General features: G+C 36.9%; 2 protein-coding genes across 2 annotated transcripts in view; both read left to right on the top strand.

Annotated features, from left to right (window-relative positions):
• The window catches only part of GPR149 (G protein-coupled receptor 149), a 62,006-nt gene extending 50,553 nt beyond the window's left edge, over positions 1-11,453 (top strand). Inside the window, exon 4 of the mRNA XM_012642882.1 lies at positions 10,545-11,453. Coding sequence (XP_012498336.1) covers positions 10,545-11,123 — 579 coding nt within the window. The 3' untranslated portion in view covers positions 11,124-11,453. The remainder of the gene's footprint in view (positions 1-10,544) is intronic.
• Positions 11,454-22,538: 11,085 nt separating this feature from the next.
• Positions 22,539-27,471, top strand: part of DHX36 (DEAH (Asp-Glu-Ala-His) box polypeptide 36) — a 71,534-nt gene continuing 66,601 nt past the window's right edge. Inside the window, exons 1-2 of the mRNA XM_012642853.1 lie at positions 22,539-22,845; positions 27,379-27,470. Of these exons, the coding sequence (XP_012498307.1) occupies positions 22,606-22,845; positions 27,379-27,470 (332 nt within the window). The 5' untranslated portion in view covers positions 22,539-22,605. The remainder of the gene's footprint in view (positions 22,846-27,378; position 27,471) is intronic.

Consider the following 27,471-nt stretch of genomic DNA (forward strand, 5'->3'; position numbering starts at 1 on the left):
ACGTTCAACAGGATCAGTAAATATTAGTTATGAATATCAATCCTAAAGCTGTTACTCAGTTGTTAGACTTTTCATCATTAAAAATAAAAAGCTTACTTTGTAGCTCTAAGGCCTTTGAGGATTAAGTATGAAATAGGTTAAATTCCCAGCACTTTCCATGCCACACAGTAGACCCTTGATAAAGGCCCTTATTTTCTTGCCCCGTCATCTCTTTCCTTGAGCAACTCATGTGTCGTCTTCTCTTATTTTGGTTTCCTAAACATTTAAATGAAGAAGACAGAATGGCACAAGGAATATTCTGGGAGTTGAATAAATGAAAATATAGTAACCACATAGTTTTGTATATTGAATAAAAACTAAATTCCAGAAAGTAAATTATTAAAGATCTACTTTTGTTTTTCTCACAAAGTTCTTGCTCTTCCTCCTATTTTCTTTTTTTCTCTTAATGTCCTTACCCCTTCTCCCCTAAACCATCTTAAATGGTCTTGCTCAACTTAAATTCCTCAAGGGCTCTACTTTTAGAGGCCTAAAAGTCACCTAAATCACCTAAAGATCATCTATATGAGTTTAATTGAGATTAAAATTGTTAGTCACTTCGATTATTCATGAGTTAGTGATACAATTCTAGCTTCCAGGGCAGAAAACCTATGACTAACTTCTGGCTAAAGTAGATTTCTTTTAAAGTAACAGAATGATAAAGTAGAAAGAGCACTTAACCAGAGTTAAGAAACCCAAGTCCCATTTGCCATTTTTACTACCAGTATTGAAGTTCAGATCTTTTTCTTTGTTTATATGATTTTAAAAACCTCCTAATTGTTCTCCCTGACACCACACTCCCGTCTTTCACAGAGTCTTGGTGCCAGTCCAACTACTATTACTTATGTGACCCTGGGCAAGCTTCACCTCTGTGGCTGTCAGTTCTCCCTTTATAAAATGAGAAATTACAACTCCATGGTCTCTGGTAAGGGCTATGATCCTATGTGCTATAATATGGCTTTCTTAAGTTGAATGATTCAGATAATTGACAGAATACTTTACCTTGTTAGGAGAGAAATTTGGAGCAATTCCTTTCATATTGTAATTTCGCCGTGAATTCACCTAGAAGGTTATTGTGAAGAAATAAAAATATTCAACATACCCAAGGTCAGTAACTCTGAATCAATTATCCCAGCGGATTATTTGTGCTAATGTGTTTACATGGCATGCTCTCTCCTCCTGGAGCATTTGTGAAGCTTAGAGACTGCTTTTTATTACCAATAAACCGCCTACACTCAGGGATACAGAAATAATGGATTATCATTATTCCTGACAGCATATGCTAATTCATAGACTCCTAAATGCAAAGAAAGAAGAGACTATGAAATGAATCAGTTTATGTTCTCTGAATCTATCATTCTTTGTCATGCAATAAACTTTCACATACAATTCAGTCCCATAATATTTTATTTTTATAAAAAGAATATGACCTTCTAATATGACCTTTTGATGTACTTGTAACTGTATCGTTTATTATATAGGGCTGTTTAAATATAAATTTAAACAGCAATATTTTTAAAGATGATCCTATTTTTTATGCTTTAAAAAGTTAAAATATGGAATCTAAAGAGCATATAAGGTCAATGTTTTGCAGATTCATATCTTTATGCACACTTTTATTTATCCATTCAACAATTATTTTTGAGGGCCTGCCATGTGCCAGGCACTGTTATAAATGGTAGAGAGAATAAAGATTAACAAATAAATGTTCCCTTCCTTTGAAGAGATTACGTTCCCTGTGGATTTGACAGAAATGACCACATAGCCCCAGTGTCCAGAAAAACAGTGGGGAGTTGTAGGACTTCGAAATAGAAGTTTATTTTCAAATGTATTTTTGTACTTGTTTGCATAAGACATTTTATTAGTTCCCTAAGGCTGCTATAACAAATTACCACAAATTTAGATGGCTTCAAACAATAAAAACTTGTTGTCTCACATTTCTGTAGGTCAAAAGTCTGAAATTAAAGAGTCAGGAGGGCCATACTCTCTCTAAAGACTCCAGGGAAGGATTCTTTCTTGCCTCTTCCTAGCTTCTGGTGGCTCCCAGAAGTCCTTGATGTTCCTTGGCTTGTGACAACATAACTCCAATTGTTGTCTGCATCTTCACATGATCATCTTCCCTCTATATGCATCTGTGTCCAAATTTCCCTCCTCTTACAAGGACATCAGTCATTGGATTAGGGCCCATCCTAATCCAGTATGACCTCATTAAATTTGATCACACCTGTAAAAACCCTATTTCCAAATAAGGTCACATTCACAGTTTACAGGTGGACGTGAATTTGGTGGGGATGAGACGCTATTCAACTCATTACAAATGTGAAGAACAATTAAACCAGTATTAATAGCCTTTTGTATTACCTTCTATTTCTTATAATTAATGTTCATTTTACTCTTAAGGTTTTATTGCCTTTTACTTTTAGTCTCTTTTTGAAATTGTGCTTGAACTTTTTGAATGATTTGCAGAACTGTCGGCTACATTATCATCTGTGATTCAAGTTGTATAGTATTTCCTTTTTTGTTATTATTGTTTCCTGAGATGATACTCTTTATTTGAACTTAAAGTTTACATTGACAGTTTGTTGGACTCAAATGTTTATAACACTTTTTCCCATAAAATTAGTGAGGATAATTTGACATATTACAGACACTGGCCACTTTGAGAGTACTATCAATTTTTGTCTGACTGGGACCATAGAGTTTTTTTAACAGCTTTTCCTTTTAGATAATTTAAAATTTTTATTTTTCCTGCCATAAGTGCCATTCTCTACTCTTTTTAAATATGAATCGGATATTAGCTATATCCCAATTGGGACTCTTATTCTAATCAACCAAAAGACTCGGGCAAAATTTTGAAACAACGCTTTCCACCCAGCTTGTCTCCTTTCTCCTAACCTAAAAATAGAACAAACCCAAATACAGCACACACTCTAAATGTCAAACCCTGAGGCTGACTACCATCACAGGCAACACACACTCAGTACCCGCCCTCCACATTCTGAGTGCCTTTCTAGTAATATTTTGCAATCTGTTCCTCCTCTACTACCTGTTAAACTTCCATGAGCAAAATAATAATAATAATTTAGAAATATAAAATATTAAAAGTGAAATAGCCGGCCACTATTCAGTCCGAGAGGAAACAATTGTTTAGTGTGTAGCCTTTCAAACCTTTTTTCTATGCCTATAGTATGTATGTGTGTTTGTGTGTCAGTGTATGTTTTTATTCCTATACATGCATAATTTTCTGGGTTGATTTCTGGTGGGTGTTTTTCTACAAGAAAACTAAATCACACCACAGATATTGTTTTGCAATTTGCTTTTATAACTTAAAATATATGGAAATTATTTTACACAGGCAGCAGTTATAGCTTTACCTCATCTGTTCAAGATAATTTTCCAGGACATAACTGTATCACAATGTATTCAACTATTTTCTGAATGTGGACTTTTACAGTGTTTCTAATTTGAGGGCTCACAACAGTGCTGAAATAAACATCACTGTTTTCTGAAACCAATATTTGGTGGAATTGACTCACAGAAATAAGATCACTGGCAAGTATATGTGGTTTTTATTATATAGTCAAATATCAAAATTTATTCTAAAGATGGTATCAATCTTTTTATTTCTTTGGGGTTTTTTTGTTGTTTATTTTTTTGTGGAGGGCAATGTAAGAAACAACAATGGTCCACTTTTTACTTAATTTTTAAAAATTAGTGGTAAAATTGAACATCTTTTATGTGTTTACTCTCTATTTTTATTTCTCCAATTGTTTTGCCCACTTCTCCTTTCCATTCTTCTGTTAGACTGATTATCTCATTGATTTAGAAGAGTTTTCTATATTATGACTACTATATTTTATTTTAATACAAATACATTCTTCCAGACTACCTCTTGTCTTTCACTTTTGTTTATAACATATATTTCTATACAGACATTTTAAGCTGTTTTACAATCAAATCTGGCCATCTTTTACTTTGTGGTTTCCAGTTTTCATTCCAGATTTGGAAACGTCTTATTCATCCAGGACTTTACAAGAATTATTAAGAATCGAAAATTTTTTTGCACGTAACATGAAGAAGGGATCTAATTTAATTTTTAATGAAAAGCCAATAATACGTAAAAAGTTTATTTGAATCCTTATCCCACTTAATTTTGGTTTTTGTTGCTAAAATATAATTCCTCTGCTTATTTTGAAATGCCATCTTCTTGATATACTGTATCTGGTTTCTTGACTCTATTTTCGTTGACACGTTTATCAAATCTTGCTGTGATCACCCTGTATTAATTGTTGTAGCTTCAGTATTATATTTGGAAATTGACTTCAATGTCTGCTTCCAAATTTTATTCTACAAGCATTTATCTCTGCAAATAAATCTTAAGAGAAACTTTTCAAGTTCCAAAATAAAATTCCACTGGGCTTTTTATTAAAATTGTATTAAATTAGTAAATTAAAAGAATATTGCCATATGCACAATATAGAGTTTTCCTATGCAGAAACATTATTTCTTTTGTTTCCTATTTATTCAGGACTTCCTTTAGTATTGCCATAGTTTCCTCATGAAGTCTCATACATGGTTATAGTTTTGTTGCTATTTTGAATGAGACCTTTTTAAAATTATTTTTTGGTTGGCAACAGTTATTGATTTCTTAAAGTTTTTACCTAGAATTCAGCCACCTTCCTAAACTCCCTATTTAGTTCTTTTCTAGATTTGCTTTTCCAGAATTTTCTAGGCAGACAATATTTTCATCTATAAATTATGGTAATTTTATTTCTTCCTACTCATTATTTATATTTTTCCATTTTTTTCCTGATTTTTGCCCAGCTAGGACGTCTAGAACAATGTTAGACAACAGTGTTAATATCACCTGTAAAAACTGAACCCTGCTCTGGAAGGATTCTTTGGTCTACTTTTCCCTCACTCAGCCTAAGTTGGGCTCCCTTATTCCATATTCTCATAATACCCCAGCCTGAGTCTACTGTAGCAGCTATCACTTGGCCATGCTATTGTTTATGAGCGTGAACATTTTTATATTCTGTGGGCTCTCAAGCTATGCAAGCCTCTTCATTCCATTGCTACAGACCTACCAGCTGACCCACTCCTTAGTGCATAATAGTGGTTCGATTAGTCTGTTCTCCTAGCTTCTAATCTCTCTTTTTTAGTCCTCCCTCCATACTGCTAAAAAAAGGTAGAAAATTCTACTGATTTTATTCAAAGTCTGTCAGCTTCCTCCTTGTGTCTCTATTCCTATTACTCCTTCTTTAGTTTAAGCTCCCATTTTCTCTTACCGAGAGAAATGTTTCTGTAACTTAAATAATATACAAGTCTCCTTTAAAGGAAAAAAAAAATCTCTATAAACCTCACTGTCAAATCAAATTGTTATGACTTTGCTTAAAGATGTACAAATAAAATTTGGTATAAACTCCTCACACTTATAGTTTTTATGCAAATCTAAACCAAAACCAAATTCTTACACTAAATACTTTCAAAAACAGCATAATTAAAATTATTAAATTAGCTTGAAGTGACAGATAGTACTGTTTTGCTGAAACTAACGTACCAATTTTGGATTAATAGTATAAAGATGTATGCCCAGATCTATTTCTATATGATCTGTCTCTGTGTTGTCCCTCCAATTTTTTAATTGTGGTAAAATACACATAAAGTTTGCTGTATTAATCATTTCCAAGTGTACAGTTAGTGGTATTACGTATATTCATATTGCTGTACCACCACCACCACCATATATCTCCAGAATTCTTTTCATCTTACAAAACTGAAACTCTATATCCATTAAACAATAACTCTCCATTCATTCCTTCTCTGAGCCCCTGGCAATCACCACTGTACCTTTTGTCTTTATATTTTGACTACTCTAAGTACCTCATATAACTGGAATCATACAGTATTTGTTTTTTGGTGATTGGTTTATTTCTCTTAGCGCAATGTCCTCAAGGTTCCATGTTGTAACATGTGAGAATTTCTTTCCTTTTTAAGGCTGAAATAATATTACATTGTATGCATCTACCACAGTTTGCTTATCCATTCATCCACTGATGGACACTTGGGTTGTTCCCACATTTTACCTGTTGTAATAATGCTGCTATGAATATGGGTGTACAAATATCTCTTAGAGACATTATTTTCAATTCTTTTTGAGTATATACCCAGAAGTGGAATTGCTGGATCATTTGATAATTCTATTTTTTAATTTTTTGAGGAACTGCCATACTGTTTTACATGGTAGCTGTATCATTTCACAATCCCTCCAACAGTGCACACAGGTTCCAGTTTCTCCATGTCCTCACCAGCATTTGTTGTTTTCTGTTTTGGTAGTAGCCATTCTAATGGGTGTGAGGTAGTATCTTATTACAGTTTTGATTCGCATTTGTCTAACGATTAGTGATGATGAGCATTTTTTCATATGCTTTTTGCCTGTTTTTATATCTTCTCTAGAGAAATGTCTATTCAAGTCCTTTGCTCATTTTTTAATCAGGTTGTTGTTTGGTTTTGTGGTTGTTGTTGTTGTCATCTCTGTGTTTTTACTTTGATAACTCTCAAATGGAGACTATTTGAATAACAATAGTTCACAAAATGATTTTAATAACTTGAGACTTTGTGTGCTATTTCAGAAAAATCATTCTTCACCCTTAGCCAAACTCTAACGCTATGCAATTCTCAAATGCCAATTTTAATGAGCTGTCATTTGATAACTCAGTAAAGCTTGCTTGTTCATTTGCAGGTAAGGTTAGCATGGGGGAATTATCAAAATCTGCATTATGTGGATGTATAAAATGAGGTGCAGAAAAATTCCTCATCATATTTGCTTTTATATTAACTACTTATCGGTGATGCAAGTTGGCACATATAATGACTTAATTATACTGTTGAAGCTCCAGTAAAGGTTCTTTGAAGATAGACATGCCTATACTGCTGGGTATTATCTAATAACTCAGTTTTTTCATCACAGTTTTCTCTTTCATGCTAGCACACTCCATAGCAATTTGCTTATATAATGCCCCATATTAAAGACAAAACTTAGTCACATTTTTTAAGGAGTAAGGTAGAGTTGTGTGTTTTTTTTTTGTAAGAAAGTATAATGTAAGGTAGTTCAGCTTTCAAATTAACTAGCTCTCAGTGTAAAGAAGGCTGTATTTATTCATCTTATTGAATGACAGTCAAATTTTCTGATTGAATAATGTTGCAGTCAAATTCAATTTTAAAAAGAAACAGAAGTTTCTGTCTTTGAAAGCAAAATTATTTTCTCAGGATGGAAATTTTTTAGGATGGCCCTTTCCTCATGATTTACTACTCAGAAAGCAAGGCTTTTAAAACTGTAAATCTTTTCTTGATTCTTAAGATGAATTTCAAATGCCACCCCTATATGAAATCTCCCTACCAAAGACAGTCATTCCTTAAACCCTGTAGAACTTGGTTCCTATCTCAATTACTACACTTAGAGCTAAAAAAATTTTATTTTGTTTTTTCATATGTCTTTCTCACCCAATTATCTGTGAAGTCTTAGAATGAAGATATAGTATCTATGTACAACCAGGGCAAGCTCAGAATCTTGCACATAACAGGTACTTAGCAAATGTTTAATGAATGGATGAATAAAAATAGAAATGAAGGTCCCTTGTCCTTTGCCAAAAGTTGCGGTCACCAAGCAATGGACTCGCGGTCTAATGCACATAGAAGCCAATACTGTGGCACCCAGATTTTGAGGGGAAAAAAAAAAAAGCTTTATTGCAAGGTTGACCAGCATGGAGACAGGAAACAACACTCAAATCTATCTTCTCTAGCTGAGATCTGGGGGCAGGGTTTTTTGTTTGTTTCTGTATTTTATTTTATTTTTTTAGAGAGACAGGTATCACTCTGTCATGCAGACCGGTGCACTGGACCTATCATGGCTCACTGTAGCCTTGAGCTCCTGGGCTCAAGAAATCCTACCACCTGAGCCTCCCAAGTAGCTGTGATTACGGGAACATGCCACCACACCCGGCTGGCAGCAGGTTTCATGGGCAGAGAGTAATTATGAGGGAGATAGGAAAACGCAACAAAGTGTGATCAGATTGGGCTATGCAGAGAGGCGGTGCTGGGTCTTGGCTTTTAAGTTCTCACTACAACAAAATAGGGCACCCCTTGCTTCTTAATTTGGTCCTCACTCCTCATCCAGGTACTTAGGTTCCTCATGCAGTTGACTTTTTCATTCTAGCCAGCCCCAGGGTCACTAATCTGGCATATTTAGTTCATCTGTGCATGCTCAGGATATGTGCCTTGAAACCTGGGTGGTCCATTGATTTTACATTGCCACCACCAAAATAATGCTCTGGTGCAGTAATGAACCTCTGTTTCTCCTACTTTAGCCAACATTACACATGTGGAGTCAATGAAGTTCTTTGCCTTAGCACAAGGTTAAATTTTATTGTGTAAATTTTTAAAATTTCCAGCCTTCTGAGAGTGCAAGGCCCTAAAGTTAGATTCCTAGGTCCCCTTATGGATAAACAGAATTCAAGACCTCTTCATAGGAATTAACTGGAAAAGACTGGTGACATGTCTCAGACATATGGGACTGCATTTTTCATAGTCCCTAAATTCAAGGAGTGGGGCATGAAGCCACACCCAGCAAAACTCATGGTTTGTTCTCTCTTTAAAACTTCTCTAAATAAAAGAGAATCCAAACTGTTCTCCAATAGTGGAAACCTCAGCTTCCTCTAGCTGCTATTGGGTCCAGATTGAAAATGCCCATAGCAAATAGGGTAACCCTGTGGTCCCCAACCCCCAGGCTGCGGACCGGTACCAGTCTGTGGCCTGTTAGGAACCTGATGCACAGTAGGAGGTAAGCATCAGGCAAGCCAATGAAGCTTCATCTGTATTTACAATTGCTCCCCATCACTGGCATCACCGCCTGAGCTCCGCCTCCTGCCAGATCAGCAGTGGCATTAGATTCTCATAGGAGTGTGAACCCTACTGTAAACTGTGCATGCCAGGGATATAGGTTGCACGCTCCTTATGAGAATCTAATGCCTGATGATCTGAGGTGGAGCTGAGCCACTGGGGAGTGGCTGCAAATACAGATTATCATGAGCAGAGAGGTTTGACTGCACAATAAATGTAATGTGCTTGAATCATTCCAAAACCATCCCTCCCCCCCGCCATACGTGGAAAAATTCTCTTCCATGAAACCAGTCCCTGGTGCCAAAAAGGTTGGGGACTGTTGGGGTAACCAAACTCCCTCCCCTGAATTCTACTGGTTTGCCTGGGACTGAGGGGTTTCCTGGAATGAAGGAATTTCAGTGCTAAAAGTAGAACAACTCCACTAAATTGGCAAAAAGTCATTATCCCCCATGCCAATCCCCCAGGTGGACAGACACATTTATACCAATCCAATTAGTAACTTTACAGGTGGTAGGCCCATATATAAAAAGTGTCTGTTAACCTCCACCCCCTTATTTTCTGGATGACAACATTTCTTTAGTTAGAGCAATGGGTCTCAAACTTTACTATGCAACAGAATCACCTAAGGGCTTGTTAAAATACAGACTGCTGGACCCTATACCCAGAGTTACTAATTCAGCAGGTCTGGAGTAGGGTTCAAAAACCTGAATTTTTGAAAAGTTACCAGGTGATGCTGATGACGCTGGCTTAGAGACTCAGTTTGGAAAAATCACTGCTCTAGAAGTTTGGCATATTACCATCTTCTGAGACTAACATAATCAAAAACAGGATCAGTTGAAAGTATGAAGGCATGAATCAGCAATAAGAAGTATAAAACTTTTTATAAGAATCAATCTTATTTTCTTCTTATATATATGTATACACATACATATATATAAAGTGTAATAGAAAAGGTTTAAACTCTTCAGGCAAATTTTTGCAGAGAGATGAAGGAGTTCTCTATTATCGGGTTTACCGTAATGACTGATTTCTCTGTGGAAAAGCACATGTAGCACAGTTCTGATGACATTTCATTTGTCTTGTGTATGTTCACACCTAACATTTGAAATATTCTTTGAACTTAATTTGAGGCAATTTCAAAATTATCATTCCCCCTGGCATACTAAACAGAAAAAAAAGTACATGTTGATAACACCAGTCTGCATTTCTTTCAATCTCTGCAAACTTTTTAATGTAGCTGAATATGTAACAAAAATATAAAAGCAGTATCGGATTGTAAATACGCATTCAATTTTATGTCCAAATTCTGCCCATGGAAACACCTATTGCTTCCCATCAGTACAAAAATTTTCCCTTCAACTGTGGAAATATGCCCTTCATCTTCAAAGAAAAGTTCCTGACTGCCCTCATTTAGATGTCTGGTTTGACCTAGGAGAAACTGAGCTATGGCACTTTGGTGGCAGAATTTAAATCCCATATCTGTAAAAGGTTTCTAGGGAAATGGATCTGAAATAGAAAAACTTTACCTTTCTGATGAATAACATGAATTTCTAAATGTCTCAGTCTCAGAAATTGGTTTTCAATAATAACAATTTTGTTTCTGTCCCCAGCGTTCTGGTGGTGGCCTTGCCATTCCCTTGTGTGCATTTCAGGGGACTGTGTCTCTCCATGCACCTACAGGAAAAACTCTATCTCTTTCTACCTACGAGGTAAGCGCAGAAGGGCAAAAAATAACCCCAGCCTCTAAGAAAATAGAAGTCTATCGATCCAAAAGTGTTGGCCATGAACCAAACTCAGAGGATTCTCCCTCCACGTTTGCGGATACCAGTGTGAAAATACACTTGGAGGTTCTTGAAATCTGTGATAACGAAGAGGCCTTGGACACTGTGTCAATCATTAGTAACATCAGCCAATCCTCCACACAAGTCAGATCTCCGTCCCTACGCTACTCACGGAAAGAAAATAGATTTGTTACATGTGATCTAGGAGAAACAGCCTCATACTCCCTCTTTTTACCCACAAGTAATCCTGATGGTGATATCAACATCTCCATTCCAGACACCGTTGAAGCGCACAGGCAGAACAGTAAACGGCAGCATCAAGAGAGGGAAGGCTACCAGGAGGAAATCCAGTTATTAAATAAAGCTTACAGGAAAAGAGAAAGAGAGGAAGAAAGCAAGGGTAGTTAGTGATCATTTGGTCTAAAGAAAGAATGGCTCTGCAGCAACTTCAAACTTCGAAGCTAACACCTTTGTTGTGAGACCGATTTCCCTTTATCTGTTGGTTTACATAAGCTTTACTGATTTAGTTGTTAATTATTTTTCCTGTGAACAGCTGGAACTAGTGCAAACACTTAAGTGCATTTGATGTGTTACCTAAAGATCACACACTGTGGTAATTAAAAGATTTTGTTTCTTACCTGATTTCTAAAAAAAATCTTTTCTAAATCAAATCTTGGCCTAGTTTACTAATGTTTGTCAACCTCTGAGTAAACAGAAAATTGTATAAACTCAATGAATATACTGTTCCCATGCACATGTTTCTACACATATTGTTGGCCTTTATTGCAATGGGAAAAAGACATTTTGGGAATGGAAGAAATGTAGCAACACTCCAAGTTGCATTTGAAGAGGTTTGTGTAAATGTGGCTGGCAAAGCAAGCTTATTACATTTACTGCTTTAGCTTTATACTGATGTCTAGGGAATACATTCTTCTGTAAAATGGCAAATTAGCTTCCAACTTGGAAACATGAATATCCCTAGTCTATATATATCTGTTTCCTTCATTTCTATCAAATACAAATTATTTACTGAGTGGTTTTTTTTTTGTTTCTCTCTTAACTATAATAGTGTTTTCCTTTAATTCTTTCAATATGTAAGGCTGGCCCATAAAACAACTATGTTATGTGTTATAGGTAGAAGTAGTCTTTAACTCAAATATCAGAAAAAGTTGTAATTGTATACTTCATTGTAGAATTGTTTTATTTATTCGAGTGGAAATTGAGGGAAAATACTGGCAGATTCCGTTCTGAGAAGCATACCCAACTAGGATAATAAGCTTCTGGATAAAGCAAAGGAAAATCCTCTAAGTCTAAAACAAGAGTATCTGTTTCTAAAGCTGTGGATTGCACAAACTTTCTTAGCCATTCTTGAAACAGAAAAACTTACTTCAAATATTATATCAAACACAGTTTTTGTTTCTTCTCTAAAGACATGTGTTGTCTCAAAGAAACACCTCAACTTATTTTATTAAATGATTGTAAAGTATACATTTCAAGATTAATTTTAAAATGCATTACATTGCAAAATGCAGAAATCACCTTGTCAGAATACTAGTAATGTATATTTCAAAAATTATAAAGTGATTTTTCTTCAAATTGCTTTATTCTAATCTTTCTGTAAACATATATTAAAGTATTATTTAAATGTTTATTTTCCAAAGTTATTGAATTGACTTTTACATGGTCTTAGAGTTTGTACACCACTACCTTACTCACATACCTTATATATTTATTTACAGATTGAGTGAATTATTTTTAGAATGATTTATTTTGGTTTCTATTTAATTATATTGAATCAGAGTTCTAAATTACTTGACATGGACCTTCAGATTGTTTTACCTTCAGATTTTTTTTGCCACAAAAACAAGTCCACGTCAAAATGATTATCTCAATGGACTTTCTCCATCTCTCATTTAACTTTTCAATATTTTATTATCTAAATTTAGGAAGCAAGTGTAATGCCGTCAGCAATATTTGTAAAGCAAGCCTTAAATAATGCATAACATATAGATTTAAATTCAAGTGTATTCTCATTACAATATATTTTATTTTAAAAGACTTTGTGGCTGAGCTCTGTGGCTCACACCAATAATTGTAGCACTTTGGGAGGCTGAGGTGGGAGGATCACTTGAGACCAGGACTTCAAGACCAGCCTGGGCAACATAGCAAGACCCCATCTCTAAAAAAGATAAATAAATAATAAAAGACTTTGTATCACCAAAATTGATGGCTATTTTAACACAATGACAAATGGGCAGATCAATCTAATGTTATAAATCAATAGCATTAAATGTCTTTATAAAATAAAAATTGAACTGAATATTATAATAATGCTTTATAAAAGATAGGTTTTAATATCTTAAATTTAGACATATAATTTTCTGAAAGAGAAAGGTGATATTGCAGCTCTAAAATGCAATTTCTAATGATAAAGAAATTAGAAACAGGATCATAATAGAACTGAAGAAAATAAAGATTTCAATACAAACAAATTCCTTATAACTACATGGCACTTTGAATGGGAAGGAGAAGATAATGAAAATCAAAAGTTTAAAGAGCATAAGAATTGGATTGGAAAACAGTAATATCCATTTTCCCTCCTGCCTTTCATTTTATTTTCAATGGACATGAGACTAGGCTGGGGAACTGAAAAAAAAATTAGGATATTTCCATTTAGCTGCCCTTGGGTGTTCAATTAACTATACAATGGATGCACTTAAAAATTCTGTTGCATGCACAATTCACAATTGCAAAGATGTGGAAACAACCCAAGTACCCATCAATCCATGAATGGATTAATAAAATGTGGTATATGTATACCATGGAGTACTATTCAGCTATAAGAAATAATGGTGATCTAGCACCTCTTGCATTCTCCTGGATAGAGCTGGAACCCATTCTACTAAGTGAAGTATCCCAAGAATGGAAACATAAGCACCACATGCACTCACCAGCAAATTGGTTTCTCTGATCAACACCTAAGTGCACATGTAAGAATAACATTTATTGGGTGTTGGGCACGGGGGAGGGGGGAGGAGTGGATGGGTATATGCATACATAATGAGTGCAATGAGCACCATCTGGGGGATGGACACACTTGAAGCTCTGACTTGGGGGAGTGAGGGAGGGTGAGGGCAACATACGTAACCTAAACATCTGTACCCCCATAATATGCTGAAATAAAAAAAAATAATAATAATAAAAATTTCTGCTGCATTAAAACAATAGCAGGATTATCTAGCCCAAAGACATAGTTTGAGCGGCTCATCAGCAACATATTACTAACCTGTAATGCTTCAAACTCCAAACCAACAGTATCCTAATCTACAAGAAAAATCTACTAGGGCTGTGCCTAAACATGAATGGCTCCTCCAAATTCTTGGTTAAGAGAGGGGAAGATTAAACTGAAGTAAACTGAAATTTACTTCAGTCTACTTATCCTTTAGAGTGATTCTGATTGTGAAAGTATGTTTCTGGTAACAGAAGTACCTTTATAGATATCTTGTGCTATATCCAAATATCTTATCCTTGTATAGTTATATTGTTATTGTTATTAATAAATACTATATTTTGTATCACTTATCACTTTTTTCCTATAAGTCGATTTAACTGAAGACAGAAGCTACTTGTTACCTGATAAAAATATCTCCATCTGGTGGTGACTACTACAAACTGCAAACACATACTCCTTAAAACTCTCTTAATAATTTAAACACATAAGATAAAATCCCTAAGACTTTTGAGAGTTGTGACTGACAGAGGCAACTTATTTTGAAGACAACAGACATCACAGTGTTACTTAGAATATAACAAAAATAGACTTTGATGTGCATTACTCAGAAGCTTTTCTTGATATGGTTCTATAGTACTGGATTTCAGAAATAGATTTTCTCTTAATTTCTTACTTTTTAGCTACTTTCATTTATATCTTCATTCTAATATTTAATAAATGACTGCTGCAGAAATTGTTCTAGGTACTTGGGATTATAACTATGAACAAAAACAAAACAAATATATAAATACATACTATGAGTTTGAGAGAGCTGTAACGTTAGAAAACACAGTCCACACAAGACTTCCCTCACTCCTGACACCAACTACAAGTTCAGGGGGTTTCCTGTTAGTAACAGGTAACAAGGGGTTACGTGTTACACGGTTAGCTTCAGTAATTCACCAGAAGGACTCACAGAACTCATGAAAAGCTGTATTGTCATGGTTATGGTGTATTGCAGGGAAAGGACACAGATTAAAATCAGCCCAGAAAAGAGCTCATAAAGCGAAGTGCAGGAAAAGTTCTAAAGTGGAATTTATATTGTACTCTCCCATTGAGTCATGAACAGCATTACTTTCCTGCCATTACTGTGTGACAACATGCACAGAGTACTGCCAACCAGGAAAGCTCATCTGAACCTTGGGGTCCAGAGGCTTTATTGGGGCTCCATCATGGTAGGGGTAGGAGTAAGCATGACTGACTGCTCATATGACTGATCTCAGTTTCTGGCTCCACAGGAGGTTAACCTGATATAGAATGACCCAAACCCCCCCCCCCCACCCCCAAAATCACATTGTTACATCTGGCTGGTCCAAAGCCCCCAGACAAACAAAGATACTCTTACCAGGAATAAGATTCCAAGGGCTTAGAGATTACCTCCCCAGAAGCTGAAAACAAAGGCCAGACTTCTCTTTGGATAGGTTAAATTCTTTACTACATGTTTACATATATGTGGTAGTGCTAAGTATATGTGTGTGTGTGTATGTGTGTGTCTATACACACCTAATACATTAATATATATGGTGGTACTAAGTGTATTGACAGAAAATAAGGAGTAGAGGTAATAAGTTTTAAGGAGTAAAATTAGAAGAAAGGGACAAAGGTGGAAAGAGTGCTTTTTCCTATACTTCGGTTAGGAAAGACTCACTGATAAGGTAACATTTCATCAGAGACTCAAAGTGAGGAAACGTGCTATGTGATTAGGGAAATCACAGTCCCAGCAAAGGGAAGAGAAGAATCCAGAAGCAGGAGTTTGCCTTTTGTATTTTGTGAAACCATCAAGGTCAGTGTGAATGCAGAGGAGTGAGAGAGAGAGAAAGCGTGGTTGGAGATAAAGAAAAACAGGTCAGGGAAGGGAAAGAAAGGTCATTATTGCATTGTAGACCAGGTATGAACTTTATGTCCTATTCTAAATGAAGTGAAAAGCCATTGGTGGGTTCTGACCAAAGGAGTGACATGATCTGATTTCAAAAATCACTGTCTGTTGTGAGGGGGCAGACTATACAGATACAAAGATGATCCAGTTAGGAGGCTATTTTAACAGTCTGGGTTAGAGATGACATTGGTTAGGATTAGGGTGATAGTAGTAGAGATGGTGATAGAATTGTATTCTGATTCAATAAAGAGGATTTGCTTGGCAACGTTAAATAAATTACACATTTCTTAAATGCTTATCTATGAAGTCTGTAGCTTGAGGGAAAAAAATTACCTCCGACATCTATTTTATGTTAATATTGTACTCTCTGAATGGCTCTTAACTCCTCCATGTATCACAGGGCTAGAAACCTGAAAACCATATTTCCTAGTCTCTCTTGTCAGCAAGGTTCAGGCTTAGTATCTAACAATGAGAGCCATTTGCACAAAAATTGAAAGGCAGAGTTGAAGAGAAGCAGCAGCAGTTAAATGAATGTTCCTTGTCAACGGGGCCTTTCTTCTCTAAGACGTGGTTCAGAGGCCTAGGTTCCTTCTATCTTATAGTTCCACACTTTTAATGTATGGTTCTTATGATCATTATGCTCATCTGCATCAGCTGGCAGATGGGAAAAGGATGTGAGGGATTCCACACTGGAGTTTCTATGAGCCTGGCCTGGAAGAACTGCACCTCAGTCACTGTAGCTTCTGCTACATCAGATAGAACTCAGCATACAGCTACACCAATTCCAAAGAAGGCTGGGAAATATATCTAGCTGTGTGTACAGGAAGAACAACCCATAATATGGTGACTAGCTATGTTTCAGGAAAATCCTGGGACAGTATGGAAAAACTTCCCCCAAAATGAGAAGGAGCGGAGAGAATAAAGAATGACTCAGACAACTCCAGCTTGGTAAGTTAGATGAGTTTGTTAGAGGTGACTTACAAGGGCTCTTGTTCCTGGGTGGCACAAGAATTTCTTCCATAGGAACTTTCCTGCATGCCTCTGTCCATCCTACGGTGTTGCCTAAAATCCCTCCCCAATGAGTGATACAGAGCTTTTATATTTTATCATTGCTTGTTCACAGTGAAACAAATCAAACATACCATCGTCGTGTGCCATCATATAAACCACTTTATATTAAAGACATTATAATTTTTCACTAGGCAGGGATTTTGGTATTACAATTAGCTAAAGGGCACTATAGGACAACCAAAGCAGTTTTAAAGCAGTCAGGGTTGGGTCAGGTGCCATGGCTCATGCCTGTAATTCTAGCACTCTAGGAGGCCGAGGCAGGAAGATTACTTGAAGTCAGGAGTTCAAGACCAGACTGAGCAAGAGTGATACCCCATCAAAATTATTCCGGGTGAGGTGGTAGCTGTAGTACCAGCTACTTGGGAGGCTGAGGCAGGAGGATCTCTTGAGTTCAGGAGTTCAAGGACGCAGTGAGCTAGGATGACACCACTGCACTCTAGCCAGGGTGGCAGAGTGAGACTTTGTCTCAAAAGAAAAGCAGTCAGGGTTCGTTTTAGCTGACCCTTTCAGGGCAAGAAAGTGCTGGGACACCCAAGAAAGTGTTGGGCACTTTCCCCCAGGCCCAGTGTGACCTTGGTACCTGCCTAGTCTACTTTGTAACAATTTTGCTGAGCACTCCTGCTAGCACCATGTTTCTGTTGTGTGGTGGGGAACCTGCATTTTTCCCTCAAGCTAGCTAGCTAGTCTCTGTCTTAACATCCTGTAATCCCAACTAGACATACCATACCAGAGTAGAATGTAAATGGTGGTCACTGTCCAGTCTTACAAAACGCAGAGGCGGTGGTACTGCACACAATGATACAACAATGATACATTTTCCTAACTTTGAGTTTTTTGGTCTTAACTATGAATTTGTGACCTCAAGACTTTAGTCCAGACTATGATGCTCCGAACATAGATCAGCTTGTTTATACGATCTCTTTTATAGTTCAAGATACAAGGAAGATCATATCTACATGTCTTTCCTACAGTCATGGGTCCTAATTTCAAATACATAAAGAATATACATACACAAACATTCACATAAACATAGAAAAACATATTCCTCCCAAGAATAAGCAGTAATTTGCTGGAACTGAGCATTCAAAAATACAAATATAAAATGACTTTGAAAACAATCTTTTGCAATATTATGTAGAGCAATTTAGATTCTTGGAGGCACATTGTCTTGAAACACTTTGTTACAGGGGAGGATCTTTGCTTTAGCTTTACATACCCAGAGTCCTACTGGGTAATTTTTCCAGAAAAAAAGGAAAAGAAATGAGCCTCAGAAGTAAATTTTACTTTCTACCACTTAGTAGAAATACAACTCCCCAAAACTTTGAAATGTCAAGGTCAAAAAACATCAGGATATAGATGAAATCGTGATTACTCAGAGTAGTAAAGCTACATATTTATGGGCCACCTGAAGCCTTAACACCTTATGTTTTCATGACCCCTTTTAAATTTACAAAAAATTTATGAATTAGAAAATTTTTTCCTAGCACTCTTTCATGATATTTTCTCCTAGTATCTAAGAATGCATGCTTAAAGTAGGTGAGGAAAATCCACCAATTTAATGAGATTATGTAGTTTTCAAAGGAAAATGCATTATAGAAAGTATGGAAGACTCTCAAAAAGGTGTTTAATATGGATCCTGAAACCCTATGATCTTACCAAATAACATTTTTTTTTTCCTTTTCACAGGAAACAGATGGAATCAGCAGACATAGCAATTGTTCATACAAATGTCTGGTTGACCTAGGACGGTCCTGTTTTACAATTGTTTTCCCAGCATAATAATTAATGGTGTCCTCTTTCACAATTAAAACTGTCCTAGTTTAGATAATAAATTATATTGTCACCCGATCTATAATTCTTAAGCAAGTTATACCAAATCTACATGTTCTTTCCACTAAAATATAGGATACCTGGTATAACTGAAAAGGAGACTATGTAATGTCTGCAAATTTCCTGCTAGAAGTCACTCTTGTTTGCTTTTTATGATTAGAGAATAAACAGAAATTTCCTTTTCAGTATTTTGGGTGAAATAAGAAAATTATGATTGGGTATCATCAAGGATCCACCCTATAAGAAGGCAATAAGAGGACAGGCCTGTCATCCTTCAGAAACTTATCCTAAAGGTGAGAACACCCTCACTCCCACCCCTTACCTGCAAAACGCCCTGAGTCACAGAGTAAGCAATGCCATCCAGAACCATAGAATGTTTGGTCAATTAGATTCAAACAGGAGACTGGAAGAAGATAATATCTGTTTTGATAAGGAATAAAGGGACAGGGAAATCCTCTTACTGTTCTCTGCCTCTTAGGGGCATGATATTTGCAACTCATGCCAACCAAGAGCATCAAAATATGTTGGATATGTTTGTTAACTTTTCTCCTGCAGATCCATCTACTCTTCTCCACCTTACTTTCTGCTTCAAGAGACTGATCTGCACCAACTATATCAATACACTTCGCATGCCCTCTGCTTCCCTTTGGGTTTGACCAAGAGGGACTTCCAGCAAGAGATGACAGAGGAGGAGAGTGAGGTCAGGGACTTATTCATCTAACTCTTTCCCTGCAAGATCACCTTGAAATGGATCTGCCCTTTTACCAAAGGTCACTGTCCCTTTAGGCAGCTGACTGTATTCAGCTCTCTTTCAGGATGCCAGTATCTGTTTCCTCTCTTCATCCAATTATGCCTAGAGATGGTAACATCTCTGTTGCTACTAACTCCAGTTTATAGGAATGTCTTATGGTCTCTTTACACTTGCACCTGAGTACATAGTTTTTATATGCATATATATAAACCCTCCTTGAATTATCCTCACGTGAGTTTGCCATCTATGTTCTACAGGAACACAAACTGAAATAACCACAAGCTATAACCTTTCCTGGTGTGTAACTGTCTTGGGTGTACAGTGAAAAGAGCACTGGATGTCAGAAAGATTGGGGATGAGGTGAGCCCAGTTGGATTATTATTTAGATGATCTCTAAAACCCTTTTAGCCATAGCATTACATATATAACTCTAAGATACAAAATGAAATTTATAGATCTTAAGCTCCTCCTGTGTTATATGGAAATCATACCATGATAATGATATGATGCTCTTCTTTATTCAAGAAGAATACATTTTATCGATTTGGGTAGAACAAAGGTTTGGTATTCTTGGATCAAGAGACCTCACCAATTTTAGGATGAAGACCAGGAAAAAAATCCTGATTTGTCTAAAAGATTCTCCAAAGATAAGTAAAGCAAAAGAAGCAGGTGGCAGTAACAGATAAAATTGGCAAAAAGGAGGACAGATTAATTTGAAATAATTAAGAAATAAAATCTCCTAGAATTCTAGGGGAATACAAGGCTTCAGTCAGTAATTTTTCTTGTTAGCACAAACACTGGATATACTAAAATCTACAACCAGAGATTTTTAAAAATATATTTCAAAACATGGTCTGCTTTCAGAGCTCTAAGCCAGAGATGTGGCAAAAGCTGAGGTGGAGGCAGGAGGTCGTGATCCAACCACATCTCTCTCTCCTCTGCCCCATCCTCACTACCTTCACGTGATCTCCTGTAACAATGAGGTTTTTTTGTTCTACTTCGTATGTGCCAGTGATTTCCATTTCCTCACATCATCTTTCCAGGGCAGACTTCACTATCCTCCCTCTTTGTAGTTATAATTGTGAAATGTCCACTGAGAATATGACTTATAAGGGAGAGGATTGAAAATATGTCCATTTTGGATTTTTAAGACATTTCTGATAACTAGACGAATGAGGTTTGAATAATTGAAAATGGAAGCTTTATAAAGCAAGGACACATGAAGAATGTTTATAGACAAGTAGGGTTTTTTTTTTTCCTAATTTTCTTAAGACTGCAGTATTTTTCAGGAACTAAGAGAGGGTTCATTCTTTTTAGTCCTTCCATTTCTTGAGATTTTGGCCTAAGTCTAGTAAAATACAGATAAAATTGTGCCCACTCACAGTTCCTAGCACGTAATAAGCACTCAATAAATGCTACTTATAGTATTACTATCCCTTCTCCTATTTCTAGTTGTCACATGGACAGCAGTGGGAGTATCTGTGATAAGAAAGTTGTAAAACTGTCAAAATGGTGGCCCCAACATGGTTTTGGAGAGGGCCTGAGTTAGCACTAATGCAGATAGTATCTTCGAAGAGGAGCACAATGCCTCCCATTCCACATGCTCTTCTTCTACTGTGACTTTGGCTCCATTCCTATAATTTGGTGAGGCCCTAACTGCTCTTAAACCTGGGTGGGCATCTGTAACTGTCCTACCTAGTAAAATATAGTAGAAGCAATGCTATATGACATCTGAAGCTAGTTAATAAAAATGTCAAATGTTACCTATTTCCAAAGAGAAAAGACAGACTTAACCACATACATAAGGAAGTTCACAGAAAAATGAGACTCAGGGAGGCAGTTAGAGTTTGGAGCTTATATACTACCTTAATAGGGGAAGGGGAGGGGAAGAAGAGCACTTACGGGAAAACAAATGACTTTTAGGAAAGATAACTGGGACCTTAAAACAGATGCAAGATATGATGGTTTTGTGGCAGTGTCTGTTTAGGTATGCTGGGGACTTGTAGTTTCCAGTGATGAGTCAGTCTTCCCTGTTCCCTCCCAAGGAGGAGATTTAGGACAATTGAGCTCTTTTGAGTTTTTTTAGGTGGCTATCTGCTTTCGGGCAGGTAAGAGATTTCAGAAATTCAAATGCCTTCTGCTCAAAATAATTTTTAGGCCACAATGGTGTATTCTGGACCCTTCATAGCATACAGCATTTCCCTTTCTTAATTCACTACACAATGATGGCTTTTGTCTTCGCCCCAATACTGTAAGCAAATGAAAGCTCATGCCATACTTGCTTGGTTCAATGAGTATTTCCCAGCACTTTTAAATAAATGAAGTGGCTATCCACTGGTGAACATCCAAGTCTGTGTGGCCCTATAACTTCATTATTCAAGAACAGCTTGCACAAAAACACTAAGTGGTCTGGTTAACGAACAGTATATGGCTTCAAATGAACATATGAATCTTCAATTGCTGTTTATTTACACATGTTGCCTAAGTACTCTGCACTGAATTTGGGTTAGACATGCTTATCTTATCTTATGGGATAAAGGTACTAAATAATGACAATCCTTTAAAGGAGGCAGGGGCACTTTCAAACTTATTGTCATTATTTGAAAGATGTCAGGCTGTTTTCAAGACGTATGAGGCACTTACTTCTTTAGAGACTTTTAGGAGACAGGGCATCGATCCATGGGTGCTTTTGTTTCAATCAACGCTTACTATCCTGGGCCTAATTGATAGCATACTCCAGATGCTTTCACTCGGTAAACGACGAGTAATAAAGTACAACCCAAAAGTCATTTCCTCACTTGCCAGGCCTAGGAAAAGAAAACTTGCGAGCCTTTCGCTCGTTCTTCCTCCAGACGTACAAAGGTAGACAACCCAGTTGCCCTCACACAGAAAAGTTAATCCGGGTCACTCTCCAGACCACCACTGCCATCCGCCCGTGGCGTCACCGGAAACGGCTGCTTGTGATGCTAAATGGCCCTCCCTCTCGCGCTGGGCGCCGGAAGCAAAACGGAAGTGGACGCGCACTCGCTTCCGGGCCCGGGCGCCATTTCTAGCGGTTGCGGTTTCTTACGGGTTGTATTCTGCCAGGACAATGAGCTATGACTACCATCAGAACTGGGGCCGCGATGGAGGGCCCCGCAGCTCCAGTGGGAACTATGGAGGGGGTCATCGAGGGGGCCACGGAGGGAGCCGAGGCTCCGGAGGCGGCGGCGGAGGAGGGGGTGGTCGTGGCGGCAGGGGCCGGCATCCCGGGCACCTGAAAGGCCGCGAAATCGGCCTGTGGTACGCGAAAAAACAGGGACAGAAGAACAAGGAAGCGGAAAGACAGGAGGTAATCTGAGATTCGATAGTGGAGGGGATGAGCCGTGACAGGTTTTCTTTACCCCTTTTTTCTTGCTTTTGTTTCTTAACTGATACACGTGCTTTGTGAAGTGTAAATGAGGTGCAGCTGTATTTTGCTCAAGTTTCCTGCAGCGCGTGTTACATCACTTAACGTTAGCCATGCGCGTGTGACCCGAAGCAGGATTTATGCAGGCTGAATGTATACTTTGCTTAAAGGACGTGAGAACTGTGGACAAAACAAATGTTAAATCAAGGTTCCAACAGAAATTAACTTTATTAGGGGTGTCTTTGTCGTATCTCTGGTCCTTTTCCTTAGAATAATTATTGTCACTTTCATGTAGGTCCTTTGCTTGGTGAAGTCCAAAATAGCGGCTTTCTGCATTAGAGATAGGTTTGCGCGGAACAAAAGCAGCCAAACACTATTTTGAATGTAGATCGTTCAGAAAAATAATCCCGCTTTTATTGTTAGTGTTAAAATTATCAGCCACAAACCCAGGTTTTTTGTTTCTATGTTGGGGTGGGAAAATTTGTATTGATTGCCACCTTCACTTTGAGAAGGAAACTTGGGATCCTGGAAGTGGAAGACACTTCAAGAGATAATTTGGCTTAATCTCTTCAGGCGATTGTCAGTTTGATTTGCATCTTAAAGATCTGTAGTAAAGGAAACATGAAGTTCCCTGAGTGGCCTTTCTAATAAAAAAATTAACTTTTATCATTAAACAGAAACTTTCTTAATATAGGCTTTAGAACAGCTTTTTAGTGACTTTATTAAAAGCAGTTTTCGTATTATAGAGTGTAATTAAATCATTATTTAGTCTACTATTTTCAAACCATTCCATTTCTTTTTCTTTTAACCATGTTATTTTAATTGACGTGTTTTGGAGGCTTTCTCCATTTCTTATCATAACTTATCACATTCTTCTCTTTAAAAGACAAACTCATTTCTTTGACAGTCTAAAATTGTTCATTGAGCAAACCGGTTTTTGAAAATCAGGTTAGGCACATGTACACCATCTTGAAATTAGAATAATTGTGTCATAAGTATGTAACTTTTATTTACCCTCTGTTTCAAACAAGGTTTAATGCATGTTTTTACAGGGATCCGAAGAAATGTAATATTCAGGGAGCTTATGGTCTAGCTGGGAAAATAAGATCTAAACAGATGAAAAGTTATGTAAGTCAGGGAACATTTTCATTATTTCCACATGATAGGTATTTAGCCAGTTGTGCAGAGGATACGAATGGAACCCTTGATTTCCACCCCCATCCTCATACCTTCATTTTAGTAAATGTCACTACCATTTATTTACTTGCCAAGACCAAATGGAATTTATCTTTGATTCTTCCCTTTCATTTCAGCAAATGCGTCTGCTCTGCCTTCTTAATATATCTCAAATTCAACCACTAATGTCTACAGCAGTTACCATAGATCAAGCTACTGTTTTGTTTTCTGTTCATAGCCTCCTAATTAGTCTTCTAGCTTTCACTCCTGCTCCCCATTAAGTCTTTCCTTAATAGAGCCACCCATCCATGGTGATCTTTAAGGAGGATCATTTCGTTCCTGAGCTCACAACTTGAGATTGAAAATCATGTCATTTCTGTCTCAGTCAGATACATTTCAGTGGCCTCTTAACATGTTTTCTGGGAATCTTAGTAATCTGGCTTCAACATAACAGATTTTCCTCTATGTACTTTTCTCTCTGAGCCCATGTTTCCAGTGTGATGTAATTCTAGCTTTTGTAAACATTTTATTTTTGCTTTTTATTACAGGGTCATACCATTCTCCTGTCTAAAATGCACCTCTTCATCTTTAAATGTGTGCATTTTTCATTGGGCTCATCCTAACTCTTCCTTTGACTACCTTCAGCCTGATGTGATTACATCCCAGTCAGAATTTCCATAGCTTTTACTTTTAAAGTAATCCTCCTGTTTACAAATTGAATGCATTCTAATGAGCTTTCTTAGTGTTCTCTCTACAAATATTTACTGAGGGCAGTGTTTGAGACTGTATCATAGGCACTTTATTAATTATAGTCCCTACCTTACAGTGATAGAGGCTATAGACATTTATAATACAATGAAAGTATTATGATAAGGAGAATATAGACTGTCACCTGACTCAAATCAAGGTATTTTAGAAGACTTTCCTTAAGCTCAAACTTTGAAAGATACCAAAGTCTGTGTGTTTGGGGTTTTGGGTTTGGAACGGATCTTCAGGCAGGGGTAGCAGCATGCCACAACATGGAAGTCAGGAAGACTGCATTCACGGAACTGAAAGGTAAGAGCGTGGAAGTGGAGTGTGGTGAGATGAGGATGGAGAAGTAGACTTCAAAGTTGTTGACCACTTCACACAAAAAGGAATACATTTTCATTTACAATCTGGTACACATATATGTACAACTAAACCAAAAGTTTTGTAAGGTAATACTTAATTACCTGTGCATTACTCTGGGTTTTGTTGTTGTTTTTGAACTTTTTTTCCACTCTGTTTTTATTAATGCTGTTAATGATTCTTTAATGTAATTTCACAAACAGCAGATTGAAAAGCTCTTGGCTAGAAAAATAAGCAGGGCTTTGAGATTCATTGACTTTTCCCTAAGAACTGTAGTAAGCTATTAAAGCACTTTAAACAAAGAATGACATGACTGAATTTTAAATGTTAAATTCACTCTGGTAGGACTATAGGGAATGAATTGAAGAGAGGCAGTTCTGCGGCAAGGAGGCCAGTTAAGTAGCCACTGCAGTAGTTAAGGTGAGAAATGACAGCTTGAATTAGGACATTTGCAGTGGAGATAGAGGGAAGTGGACAGATTAAAGTGATTTAGGAGGTAAACTCAAAATGATTTGTGATTATCTGGAGGGCTGGGGACAGCAAGTGTTAATGGATGACACTTTTATGCCTATATAAGGGGAAGGCTTGTTGGAGATAGGCTCAGCTAAGGACACTATGAATTTGATATTGTCACAGGACTTACAAATGAAGATTTCCAGGAGCTAGAGAGCTGTGTGGATCTGACGCCTAGAGAAATCTAAACTGCAGACGAGCATTTGGCAGTTCATGGGCCATTGAATGGTAGTTGGAGTATGGGAGTAAACAGTGAGAAGAGTGGGCCCATGTCTGAATTCTGTAGACCATTGCTTTTCAAACTTGAATATGCATAGGAATCACCTGGCATCTTGTTAAAATATAGGACTGGTGGGACCAATTATTTCTAGATGATGCCATTGCTGCTGGTCTGTAGAATAATCAGGCTGTATTTGTAGAACATGAAAATTTAAGGGTCCGGTTGAGGAAGACGAGGTTGCAAAAGAATCTAGGAAGGAGTAGCCAGAGAAGAAAAGAATAAGAAGGTGAGTGTTGTTTTGGAATCCAAGAATAGTGTTTAAGGGAGAGAAGAGTATAAAAACAAGGGAAAGTAATCAGTGGCAGGCATGCACAGATGCCGTAAAGTAAGGACTGAGACTATTTATTGGATTTACCTACAAGGTCATCAAGGTGACCTTGATGAGAACCCTTTCTGTGGTATTGTGGAGGTAAAAACCAGATTGCAGTAGGGTGGCAAATGAAGGAGAGATGAAGGAAAGATGCACAGTAGCCCTCTAATGGCTGATCTTACTGCTTTTCTTTCAGGGCTCACCCTTTAATTTGAAACAGTTGTCTTTAATTCTTTTCACTTGCCCTTTTCCCACCCCCATTAAATACCTATTAAGGGTAAGGCTTCCTCATTCCAATTTTTAACTTTTTTCATTCATACTTTCACCTTCCTCTTTCTTCAGTTCTTTAACATTACACTCTTTAATTTTCCCCATTCCTCACGTGTTTCCAGTTGCCTGTGGATTCATATGCACATTCTTAACTATGGATCTTAAAGAACCTGAGGTTTGTAGGCCCATAGACTTTGAAAAATCTGTTTTTCAACTTGCTATATCTGAAAAACAAAAGTCTCCAAAGAATTAGGTTTGGCATTTATTCTTTTTTTACCTTGGCCTGTAGTTAAATTTCTTAGATGCATATTTAAAATTTCTAAAAAATTTTCATAGCTCCCCAAAGGTCTTATCTTGTATCAAATCTGTTGTTTTTTTTATTCTCATTCTCTGAAGCCAACTGCTTCATTTGCCACATTGGATCACCATCTCCATCAGCACTTAATCAATTTTATTTATTACTTCTGAGCTCAGTCTTCTTACTCCCTGTTTTATTCTTCTTTTTATTATAAGTATTTTAAGTACTCATTGCAACCAAAATATTCCAGTTTTCAACTTTTTTTTTTTTTTGGCAGACCATTTGGGTTTTAAGAATTTTGAAAATTTAAGATAAAAATTCGTAATAATTAATATGTAAGCGTTGGAGTTAAGAGAGCCAAAGTTGTAGGAAGAGACATAAATATACTGTCTTCACCAATCATATATATCTTTTATATATGTTTATTGAACACATATTACTTTGTCTTTATTTTTTTTTAGTTAATAATTTTGCACATTCTTATGTTGAAAAAGATGCTTTTTCCTTTGCACAAAATAGAGAGCTGTAGTACACATGGATGAAAGACGAGAAGAACAAATTGTACAGCTACTGAATTCTGTCCAGGCTAAGAATGATAAAGATTCAGAAGCA

The sequence above is a fragment of the Propithecus coquereli genome, unplaced genomic scaffold (assembly GCF_000956105.1).
Source record: "Propithecus coquereli isolate 6110/MARCELLA unplaced genomic scaffold, Pcoq_1.0 Scaffold19, whole genome shotgun sequence".
Classification (NCBI taxonomy): domain Eukaryota; kingdom Metazoa; phylum Chordata; class Mammalia; order Primates; family Indriidae; genus Propithecus; species Propithecus coquereli.